Source organism: Mustelus asterias, chromosome 26, assembly GCF_964213995.1.
Source record: "Mustelus asterias chromosome 26, sMusAst1.hap1.1, whole genome shotgun sequence".
In the NCBI taxonomy this organism is placed as follows: Eukaryota; Metazoa; Chordata; class Chondrichthyes; order Carcharhiniformes; family Triakidae; genus Mustelus; species Mustelus asterias.
The window spans coordinates 25,547,688-25,560,327 of record NC_135826.1 but is presented as its reverse complement, the minus strand read 5'-3'; the positions used below and the strand labels follow the sequence as shown (position 1 = coordinate 25,560,327).

Here is a 12,640-nt window from a genome sequence, read left to right as displayed (position 1 = left end):
TTCTCCACCTCTTTCAGAATCACAGATTACTACAGTGCAGAAGAGGCCCTTTGGCCCTTCGAGTCTGCACCGACGCATGAAAGGTCCTGACCTGCCCACCTAATCCCACTTGCCAGCACTTGGCCCACAGCCTTGAATGTTATGGTGTGCCAAGCACTCATCCAGGTACTTTTTAAAGGATGTGAGGCGTCTCGCCTCCAGCACCCTCCCAGGCAGCGCATTCCAGACCATTCCTTCTTGTCCCCTTATCTCTCTTGGAGGGTACCAACTTCTTGTTCCAGATGTTATCTTGTCAGGTGACTATTATTCATGTCCAAGCCTCGAAAGTGTGTGTTGGCAAGATGTCGACCCAACTGGGGTATTACACACAAAACCAATTATGTCCACAGCTGATGTTCATACAGCATCGTGAGGAGCAAGACCCCTGACTGATCTTCTGTTCATATTTTTTGAAGGAGATGACTATAAAAAATATGTTTTGCTGTTATTAATTTGAATCATTTGTAAAGACTTAAACCAGGAAATGTTTGCAAGGCTTCTTCTTGTCCTGTTTGAACCAAGGCAGGAGACCCAGAGGAGCCCCATAGCAGATTTATATAGCAGAAACTGTGATTTCAAGAAGAAATTAGATATTGCTCTTGGGGCTAAAGGGATCAAGGGATATGGGAGGAAGTCAGGATCAGGATAATGAGTATGATGATCAGCCATAATCAAAATGAATGGCGGAGCAGGCTCGAAGGGCCGAATGGCCTACTCCTGCTTCTAGTTTCTACGTTTCTGTAGAACATTGAACGTGCGAGCACTTTATCACAATACAATGTTAGCCCTAATATTCCCTCCAAAGAATTTAAATCCCTGATAGAGGAAACCTACCTAGCTAGATCTGAGAGCAAGTCTTGGGGTAAAATAAACAACATTATCATTTATATTATATTGTGTACAGGACAACCAGGTATGTCACTGTGAAAAATAACCTTAATCCATCCTTTTTACCAATTAGGAGTTTGATTTATGGTATGCTATTGGTTTTATCACACTGCTTGTGTCACCAGTTCACAGAGTCTGCAGCAGCTGTAAGAACTGGGAAATTATTGATAATTTATAGTTTCCAAGAATAAAACTAAAAGGAGTACATTTTTTTACTCATTCGTAGGACATGGGTATTGCTGGCTGGCCATCCCTAGTTGCCCAAGGGCAATTGAGAGTCAACGACATTGCTGTGGTTCTGGAGTCACATGTAGGCCAGACCAGGTAAGGACGGCAGATTTCTTTCCCTGAAGGTCATCAGTGAACCAGATGGGTTTTTCCGACAATTGGCAATGGTTTCATGGTCATCAGTAGATTCTTAATTCCAGATGTTTTTTATGGAATTCAAATTCCACCATCTGCCATGGCGGGATTGGAACCCAGGTCCCCAGAACATTAGGTAAGTTTAACGATAATACCACTAGGCCATCGTTTGACTTTTGTGATCTATACCAGCTGAAGTTGAATACTCCAGGTCCGAATAATATCAACTTCCACTTTACACAGCCAAACTGGTTCAGGAAGAATACATTTTAGATAGAATTGGCAACGTGAATTGCCAGTACTGGCGAAGGAAGGTATTATTTCACAGAAGGGGAAGAAATAAAGACTCCAAAGAGTTTGCCCTGCAGCTATTGTCAGGGATCATCCATCAGCCATATTGTAAGGGAAGACTGTAATTATCCATAATTAGACAGTAATTATGCAGCATGGCGGTTGGTACTGCTGCCTCATAGCATCGGTGACCCGGGTTCGATTCCTGGCCTTGGGTCACTGTTTGTAGAATTTGCATGTTCTCCCCCTGTCTGTGTGGGTTTCCTCCGGGTGCTCCGGTTTCCTCCCACACTCCAAAGATGTGCGGGTTAAGTGGATTGGCCATGCTAAACGCATGGTTACGGGGATAAGACTGAGGGGAGGGCCTGGGTGGGATGCTCTTTCAGGGGTCGGTGCAGACTTGATGGGCCGAATGGCCTCCTGCTGTAGTATGTGGTTCCATCATGGGGAGAAAAGGAAGAGAAAGCCTTGGAGGGGAGGAGAAAAAATTGGAACAGAAGAAGGAGTTAGAGGACAAAACTCTAATTGCTGAAAGTCATAAAGACTGAAAAAACACTCGGCACCTGAAAGTGACAAATAATGTTTGAGGTGGAGGAGACCCTGGAGTTCTGATGAAGGATCTCAGCAAAGATGTTCATCTAACTCTCACTTGAACCAAGTGACTCTCTGGATGTGGACTGCCTCAATTGTATTTGAAGCGGAAATTCAGAGGCTGTTCTGTGTCACATATCCTAAATACAGAAATAAGCTGCGGGAAAAGGATTAGAAACAGTAACGCGGGGCAGAATTAAATGTCTACCCACTGCCCCCAGGAGCGAGCTGGGAGGCGGGGAAGCCCATACAATGCAGATGAGATAGCGGACAGTGGAGTGACTTCCTGAGTCTCCCTGATTAAGTCAAGGGCGGGGAAGGTTGAGGTCGGCCCTGCCAAATGAGACCTTGAAGTGTCCAATTCATGGCCAACTAAGAGCCTCATCCCTATCACCACTGGTAAAATACAAGCGACTGTGTTTCAAAGTTGGGGGGGGGGGGGGGGAGAGAGAGAGAGAGAGAGAGAGGGGGGTGCATCACCATGTGGGGAGGCTTGCGGTACACCCTGCACAGTCCACTGACCTCTCCGAGCCTCCTGCAGTATCATCAGCGGCCATTGCTCACAGTGGCGCTGCTGGGAGTTAAATGCCAACTGCCTTCTGATTGACTGGCAGCCTTTGGAGGCAGGCTCTTTGCCTGAAAGGTGTGGAAACCACAAAGGCAGGGCAGCAAACAGTCTGACAGGCATTTAATTCCATCAGCGCTCCCGGAAATGGGCATGGCGGGTTCAGTCAATGGATGAGGCCACAACCATGATCTCAGACTCAGGGCTAAGATACTAACGTAGAGTATTGGCCCATAATCAATAATAGCATGATTAGTAATAGCAATATCAAAATCTCTCACCACAGTAAATGAAGCAAAATTGGGGAAGATTTCCTCTGGCACGAGGAACAGTTTCTCCCTGTCCACTCTGACCTGACTGCTCATGATTTTGAATATCTCTGTCACATCACCTCTCCATCATCTTTTTTCCAGACAGAACAGTCCCAACTTCCCCAATCCATCTGCATGACTAGAGTTCCTCATTCCTGGAACCATTCTTGTGAATCTTTTCTCGAATGCCTTCAAAACTGGCTGAAAGAATGATGCCCAGAACTGGATACAATACTCCAATTGAGACCAAAGCAGCGTTCATTATGGGTTTAGCATAATTTTTTCCTTTTTTAAATTCTTCGTGGGACATGGGCGGGGCTGGCTGGCCGGCCAGCATTTATTGCCCATCCCTAGTTGCCTTTGGGCAGTTAAGAGTCAGCCACATTGCTGTGGCTCTGGAGTCACATGTAGGCCAGACCAGGTAAGGACGGCAGATTTCCTTCCCCAAAGGACATTAGTGAACCAGTGGGCTTTCCAAACAATTGGCAATGGTTTCATGGTCAAGAGTACATTCTTAATTCCAGATTTTGTACTCTACGCCCCCATGGATAAAATCCAAGAGGCCATATCCATTATTTTCTGCACTCTTAATCTGGCTGCCACCTTCAATGATTTGTGCACATGTGCACTCAGGTCCCTCTGCTCCTGCACCTCTTTTAGAATTGTAGCCTTTGTTTTAGATTGTCTCTCTGCATCCTTCTATCAAAATGAATTGCTTCACAGTTACCTGAATTAAATTTCATCTGCCACTTGTCCACCCATTCCACGAAATAGTTTATGCCCTTCTGAACTTCTATGCTGTCCTTCTTATGGTTCACAATACGTCCAAGTTTTGTGTCATCCACAAATTTTGAAATTGTGCCTTGTACACCAAGTTCTAGGTAATTAATATATACCAGGAAGAGCAGAGGTCCTAACATTGATTCTTCCACTATAAACTTTACGATAGTCCAAAAAGAAACACAACCGTTCACCCCGACTTTCATTGATACTCATTTGCTGAACTGGGATTGATTCTATAATAACAATTGATAATTGATGAGTATAAACGCTCTCAGAAAGTAACTCCCGGTGCCTCTTTCTGGAATGAAGCAGCTTCTTCCCTGCTGCCATCAGACGTTTGAATGGAGCTACCTTGCATTAAGTTGATCTTTCTCTACACCCTAGCTATGACTGTAACACTACATTCTGCACTTTCTCCTTTCCTTCTCTATGAACAATATGCTTTGTCTGTATAGTGCGCAAGAAACAATACTTTTCACTGTATCCCAATAAATGTGACAATAATAAAGCAAATCAAATCAAATTGAATCGAACGTTAAAAATATGAAACTACCCTTGAAATGTAATTAAACATTTCACCACATGAATTAGATTATGATAAAGGGATGCATGGGAGTGAATACAGAAAATGCATTTTAGGGTTTGCCATGTAGCCCACTCAGTTCATCCTCTCTTAGTTCATGATGACATCTCACTTCCTCCATAAAATTGCTGTTTTGTATTCACTTCCAAAAATGAATCGTCCTATAAATAGATATTCTGCTATAAATGAGCATTTGCTGAGCTGACTGATTCTTGCAGCCTAGTTTTATATTTTTGTTTTAGTCAGGAAAACTGCACGTTCATCATTTCTGAATGATCAGCGCTAACCACCCTTTGGACCATTGCACACTTTCCCCCACTGATGTGTCATGAAAATCCAAGTCACTGAAAGTAAAATGTTTAAAGAAAAAGTTTAGCTATCCAAATCACCAAGTCATTTCCTAACCTTTTCCATAATCCATCCTATTACATTGCAAAAGAGCCAGTTTAGTGCCATCCATTTTTTAGTGCTTCAGCCAGCTGCAACTAAGCTTAATTCAACAAGCAAGTGTGCCTGAACCTGGCCTCGGGTAACTGATTTAATAATCCTTTCCCACTTACTTCATAACATTTCTTCCATGCTTCCTACTTTTTCAATTTATTTTCGGTTGGGATTGCATAGGATCAATTCCAAATACTGATGTATTAAGTGGTCTGCGATTCACATTTGATCATGATAATAGAACACAGTACAGCACAGGGACAGGCCCTTCGGCCCACAATGTTGTGCTGAACATGACGCCAAATGAAAATAATCCCTTCTGCTTGTCCTTGGTCCATATCCCACTGTTACTTGCATATTCATGTGCTTATCTAAAAAGCCCCTTGAATGTCCCATCGTATCTGCCTCCACCGCCCCCACCCCCACCCCCACCCCCACCACCCCCACCCCGGCAGCGCGTTCCAGACACCTGCTGTTGTGGATCTGGAGTCACATGTTGGCCAGACCAGGTAAGGATGGCAGATTTCCTTCCCTAAAGGGCATTAGTGAAACAGATGGGTTTTTACGACAAACACCAATGGTTTCATGGTCATCATTAGGCTTTTAATTTCAGATTTTTGCTGAATTCAAATATCACCATCTGCACTGGTGGGATTTGAACCTGGGTCCCCAGATGATTACCCTGGGTCTCTGGTTCAGCGACAATGCCACTACGCCACTGTCTCCCCTAAGCGACAGTGAGAATAGGGAAAGAGCTTCCGTAAAGAGTTTGAACAGTCACCCTGTGAACTTTAGTGGAAAAAAGATCTGGTGTGATATTAAACCGTCTGCTGGCTCTGCTGCCACAGAGCTGTTCACTGATAAGGACCTCGTTCACTCTGATAGTCTGCGGGGATATACCGTTGAGGATATGTCTTGGTCTCTCTAAGCTGAACATCAAAACTAGTGCCAATTAGCTTCTCTCTAATACTGGGGATAAGAAGTGCAGTACCTCCGTCCTTTTTCCTGTGTTTTCTTCCCGTGGTCAAATAGCGACGCTTCATTAAAAGAAACTCGGCGACCAGTAGAACAGGTGGAAAGAAATCGCTCTGTTTCCAGGTCATGATAGCTGCCAGAGGACAAACACTCGGAATCATCAACTTTGATTGTGATTTCTGAAACAACATGGAAACAAAAGTTAAAATCACCTCCAGCGTCACATTGCCAATGTTGATTGGTGGTAGCATGGCAGCACCCTGGAGCATGACCCAAACTCCAAAACTATTACAACAAGAATTGAAAAATGCTGGAAAATCTCAGCAGGTCTGACAGCATCTGTGGAGAGAGAATAGAGCCAACGTTTCGAGTCTGGATGACCCTTCGTCAGAGCCTCTAAAACTATTAGCAGTTTCAAATCGGCATCCAATGAAAACCCGTGTTGAAATTCATATCTTTATTCATTCCATAGAATCATAGAATTCATACAGTACAGAAGGAGGCCATTCGGTCCATTAAGTCTGTACCAACTACAATCCCACACAGGCCCTATTCCCGTAACCCTCATTTACCCTGCTAATCCCCCTGACACTATGGGCAATTTAGCATGGCCAATCCGCCTAACCCGCTCATCTTTGCACTGTGGGAGGAAACTGGAGCACCCAGAGGAAACACATGCAGACACGGGGGAACGTGCAGGGAGTGACGCGTGGTGGAGTTGAACCCAGGTCCCTAGGACTGTGAGGCAGCAGTGCTAACCACTGTGCCACCATGCCACCCAAAGGCTGTTCTTAAATAACTCTTACTGCATTCAGTGGAGCATATCCGATTGTTAGATAACAATGGCACCTGAAACCGCTTTTGAGTTCTCAAAATTATTTAAAAGTTCAAATTATGAAATCTGGTCAGCCCTGGTAAAACACGTTGTCATGGTTTCCGGTTTCCGCCCCCCACACTGCGGTTTCAGCGGGAGTTCATTTCTGCTTGTATGTTTCAGCATAAGTACAGCTGATGGCACTGGAATCTGCCTGGTACACTGCTCTCCCTGAGACTCAAGATGAAAATTGCACAGTCTCTGCCAATCTATAGGGAAATCTCTTCTATCAATGTTGTTCAAGTTTGATATTGAAAGGTATTTTTTATGTGATACTTCTCTGTCCCTTCCCCCCAGAACACAATACCGTTCATACTATTCTCCCCACCCATGAGTCACTTCCTTGCTCGGTCGTTACATATTACCCTACAGTGCAGAAGGAGGCCATTCGACCCACCGAGCCTGCACTGACAATAATCCCACCCAGACCCTATTCCCAAAGCCCCACATAGTTACCCTGACACCAAGGGGCAATTTACCACGGCTAATCTACTTAGCCCGCACACCTTTAGACTGTGGGAGGAAACTGGAGCACTCGGAGGAAATGCATTCAGACACGGGGAGAATGTGCAAACTCCACCCAGACAGTTAACCAAGGCCGGAATTGAATCTGGGTCCCTGGCAATGTGAGGCAGCAATGCTAATTAATCATTGTGTCACCGTGCCATCCATGGTGTCCAGCCTCATCCTTTGAAAAAGTAAAGCCGTGGACAAACCACGTGAGGACTTGGTTTTCGTTTTTACTGGAGAGTTGTGTGTGCTGATCCCGTTGAAGGATGGCAGTATTGGGAAAGGAACATTTTTCTGTTTTATGTATTTAATGTCACTGTCAGAACAGACACATAACATCCAGAAAAAGATTCCCCTTACGCTATTCTGACAGCATATTTTCAAACAGAATTCCCTATTGTACCAATGTGACATATCCATTTCCCACAGCAGCTATTCATCTGACTGCTCACGGTAAGATTGCTGTATTCATGTCAATTCGTGCTCTGATTTGGACAGTTCTTTACCATGGAGTCACACTCACTCAAGAACTGGATTGAGACCATCCAAACTCGGTTTACTTACAACACATCCAAGTGTCAGTGGAGGAACATTCATCCCATGAGTCTGACAGAATTGTATTCAGCATCCATTTTAGCCCTGGCCCATCCACTTCATGCAGTTAAAACATTGATGAATACCGCGCTTTGTTTCCACCGCATGCTGCATCACTTAATAATTTATTTATTAGTGTTAACACTGCAATGAAGTTACTGTGAAAATCGCCTAGTTACCATACTCCAGCGCCTGTTCGGGTACACTGAGGGAGAATTTAGCATGGCCAATGCATCTTTCATACTGTGGGAGGAAACCGGAGCACCCGGAGGAAACCCAAGCAAACACAGGGAGAACATGCAGATTCCGCGCAGACAACGACCCAAGCAGGGAATTGAACCCAGGACCGTGATAATGTGAGGCAGCAGTACTAACCACTGTACCACTGTGCCACCCATGGACATAAGAAATAGGAGCAACAATGGCCATTTGGTCCCCTGAGCCTATTCCACCAATAAATAAGATCATGGCTGAGCTGGTTTAACTCCACTTTCCTGCCGGCCCCCCCAACAATTACTCTCGATTTCCTTGTAGATCAAAAGTCCACCTAACTCAGCCTTAAATATATTCAACGTCCCAGTTTCAACTGCTTTCCAGGATAGAGAATTACAAAGATTAATGACTCTCTGAGAGTATAAATTCCTCCTCATCTGCATCCTTAATGGGAGAGCCCTTATTCTGAAACTGTGCCCCTAATTCTAGCTTCTCCCGTGAGGAAAGACATCCTCTGAGCATCTACCCTGTCAAGCCCCCTCGGAATCAATAAGAACACCTTTCATTCATCTGAACTCCACAAGATACAGGCCCAACCTGCTCAGCTTTTGCTCACTCTCTCCTGCCACCGCCAATGCACAGTGGCAGCAAAGTGCATCATCTACAAGTTGTACTGCACAAGCTCACCAAGGCTCCTTAGACAGCACCTTCGAAACCCGAGACTGCCACCGTCAAGAAGGACAAGAATTATAGAATCAAAGAAACCCTACAGTGCAGAATGAGGCCATTCAGTCCATCGAATCTGCACCAACAACAATCCCACCTTGGCCTTATCCCCGTAATCCCACATATTTACCCCGTTAAGCCCTCTAACCTACACATCCCCCTGACACTAAGGGACAATTTAGCATGGCCAATCCACCTAACCCGCACATCTTTAGACTGAGGGAAGAAACCGGAGCATCTGGAGGAAACCCACGCAGACATGGGGGAGAACGTGCAAACTCCACACAGACAGTGACCCAAGCCGGGAATCGATCCCAGGTCCCTGGAGCTGTGAGGCAGCTAACCATTGTGCCACCATGCCATGCCGACAAGGGCAGCAACAAATGAGAACACCCCACCTGGAAGTTCCCCCCCCCCACAATGATCTTCCTGACTTGGAAATATATTGCCGTTCCTTCACTGTCGCTGGGCCAAAATCCTGGAACTCCCTCCCTAACAGCACTGTGGGTGTGCCTACACCACAGGGACTGCAGCATTTCAAGAATGCAGCTCGACACCATCTTTTCAAGGGCAATTAGGGAGAAGCAATATCCCTGTTTCAATCTAAAAAGAAACACTAATGTCTCCAATCCCATGCACCACGCTTTATTTTCTCTCTCTCGATCACTCAGAACCTGTGTGCCAGAAGAGCTTTGAGATATCCTTGCAACAGCATTTACACACCGGGATGCCATGATGTGGAGATGCCAGCATTGGACTGGGGTGGGCACAGTAAGAAGTCTCACAACACCAGGTTAAAGTCCGACAGATTTATTTGGAATCACGAGCTTTCGGAGCACTGCTCCTTCATCAGGTGAGTGGAGAGGTAGGTTCGCAAGCATGGTATATATAGGCAAAGACACAATTAAGACAATTACATCTTTTAACATAATATATATATTTTAATATAATTTTTAAGACAATTAAAAAAATGTGTCTTTGCCTATATATGCCATGTTTGTGAACCCACCTGTCCATTCACCTGATGAAGGAGCAGTGCTCCGAAAGCTCATGATTCCAAATAAACCTGTTGGACTTTAACCTGGTGTTGTGAGACTTCTTACTGCACACACTTGGATGTCAGTGACCCTGCAGTTATATCCCCCATACATTTATCATTATTAGGGTGTTTGATAATAAATGTGATTTCATATGTGACTTTAACCAAGGGAAAATGTTTGCGCAAATACATGAAACAATAGTGGGTGGATGTAAATTATGTACACAGGAATTCACAAGAACAACACCGATAAAAACAAATTCAACATGAGTCCAACTAGGTCAGTAATCCCGATGTGAAATAACCTTGCAGAGCGAGTTGGCAGCCTCCTACCTGAGACATGACTTTGGGTTTAGCACAGCCAAGCAAGCTCAGGTGGCACAGTGGCAAAATAGTCAGCGCCAGGGATCCGGGTTCGATTGCGGCCTCGGGTAACTGTCTGTGTGGAGTTTGCACATTCTCCTCGTGTCTGCGTGTGTTTCCTCTGGGTGCTGAGGTTTACTCCCCCAATCCAAAATCTGTACAGGTTAGGTGCATTGGCATGCTAAATTGCCCCTTAGCATCAGGGGGATTAGCAGGGTAAATATGTGGGGTTACGGGGATAGCGCCTGGGTGAGATTGTTGCCGGTACAGGCTCGATGTGCCGAATGGCCTCCTTCTGTACTGTAGGGATTCTATGACTCTAAGCGTTAAGCCACTGTGACTTCATCTCCATAAACCACCAACCTCTATTTCTTCCATGGACCAAAGATATGTGTGTGCGTGCATGTGCTGAGTCATGAATAGTTATCCTTTTCTTTTTAAAACTTCTGAGGAAATGTATCACTTGTCTGTTCTGGAGAGTTACACAAATTGGGGAGAGGAGGTGTTGAACCACTTTTCTTTTAAAGCACATCTGTCTTTAGTCAATTGAAGGGGGACGCTGCTGCAAACAAGGATCCACCAACATTGTTGTTTTAGTTCTTAATAAATGAACACCTTACAATGCTGATGAACGTATTGGCAAACACTTGAGCAAAGTGACGAGTTATTAGTCTGCCAGATTTAATTGCCATGCAAGTTTATGCAATTAAGTTACAGGAATAGGTTTGCTGAAACAGAATATGCCTGTAACTAAATTACTAATATATTAAAGACAGTCTCACTAGAAATTTGCTCAGGAGTCTCAGGGTACAGCAGATTGAATGTTTTGGGTTATTTTTTGAAAGGCCAGGGGGAAGAGGAGAGAGAAAACCTCCTGAGTATACCTGATCTCAGTAGAAATCTCCACACAGAACAAACACACCCCGGGAAGATCTGTTGACCCAGCAGAGGAACTACAGGGGTAGCCCGAGAGGGGAGGGAGAGAGGTCAGCAGTGTAACTCATCACTACCGAAGAACTGTAGTTCCCAACTTGCTTTTGATCCATGACTTGAATTTGTGAGTGGGAGGGCGTGTTATTCCCCACATTTTACACTTTGGCTGTGAGGAACATAAGAAATTAAATGAGGCAGTGGTGACATAATTGTTTTCTTTATTTATTCGTCTCACAAGTAGGTTTACATTAACACTGCAATGAAGTTACTGTGAAAATCCCCTAGTCGCCACACTCCGGCGCCTGTTCGGGTACACTGAGGGAGAATTTACCATGGCCAATGCACCTAACCCGCAGTGCTAACCACTGTGCCACCGTGCCGCCAATCGTCCTTTCCTGACCGATCCTGGTACAAGTAGCTGCCGAGTTGGTTTGAGCCGCACCGTAGCGGCACCTCGTGCTCTGCGATGAGGAGATGCAGGCTCACCTCAAGAGTGAGCTGAATGTTAACAGGGGTGCCGGAGGATTGGCACGACTCTCTCTCTCTCAATGGACCACACAGCAGGAGAAGCACATATCCACTCGGTTTACAAAGCAAATCGGTTCCCATTTCACTCAGTGATGTAAACAAGATGCATCCAAATAAAAGTTCAAACTGCTTTTTGGCCACACAAAAGTCAGGTTGAAAACCACTGTCCTATGCATGCATAAACATCCTTAAATAAGGTGATCAAAACTACAAACTGAGTATAGGTCCATCGACGCCATGTAGTCAATTTTGTATCAAGGCTTCCTTACTTTTATACTCCATCAGCCATGCAATAAAGACCAACATTGCATTTGCCATCCAGAAAGATGCTCATTCACAGGTTAGGGAAAACACAACTCATTTATTGATGGGTTAAAACTATACAGGGGCTTACAACCTAGTGGCTGTAGTCAGATCCCGAGATGATTTTGAGTACAGAAACCCACACTTACCAGGGTGATCCTCCCTCCCCCCTGCTCCCTGATTGACTCCTTGGAGTATGTGACTCCTCAGATTGATCCTTACGACGACAATCACAACACCCCTCCCCCTCTAAGTCCTTTTGTACAAATGTGAATACTCAAAACCACGTAGACTGCATAGACTGGATCCTCTGAATTTATGCTGCTTGTTCTATCCCCAAAGAAAGGAATGTCTAAAGGGCTGGATTTTCCATAGCCCGCACCCCACCGCGAAGTGTTTCCCAGTGGCAGAGGTGGCTCGCAATGACCACCGGCGGGGTCTTCCGGTCCTGTCAATGTCCACGATGTTTCGTGTAATTCTCCCGTCCCACTGCTAGGAGACCCGTTGCGGGAGGGATGCCTTTGGCAGGACCAGAAGATCCTGCTGGTGGGAAGGGCTAGAAAATCCCACCCTAAATCTCCATTTACCTCACTTGACATGAGCAAATGCTCTGTTGCAATTCTACATTTCCTGCACAGTTTTGTAAGATAAGCAGTCCTTCTTAAATAGTACCTTCTGTAATGACAAATTTCAGTATATGTTACTGTGTATGCGAAAATCATGCTAA

General features: G+C 45.0%; 1 protein-coding gene across 1 annotated transcript in view; it reads right to left on the bottom strand.

Annotated features, from left to right (window-relative positions):
- Nucleotides 1-12,640, bottom strand: part of cbarpb (CACN subunit beta associated regulatory protein b) — a 195,478-nt gene that overhangs the window by 71,453 nt on the left and 111,385 nt on the right. The window contains exon 4 of the mRNA XM_078198020.1: nt 5,847-6,009. Coding sequence (XP_078054146.1) covers nt 5,847-6,009 — 163 coding nt within the window. The remainder of the gene's footprint in view (nt 1-5,846; nt 6,010-12,640) is intronic.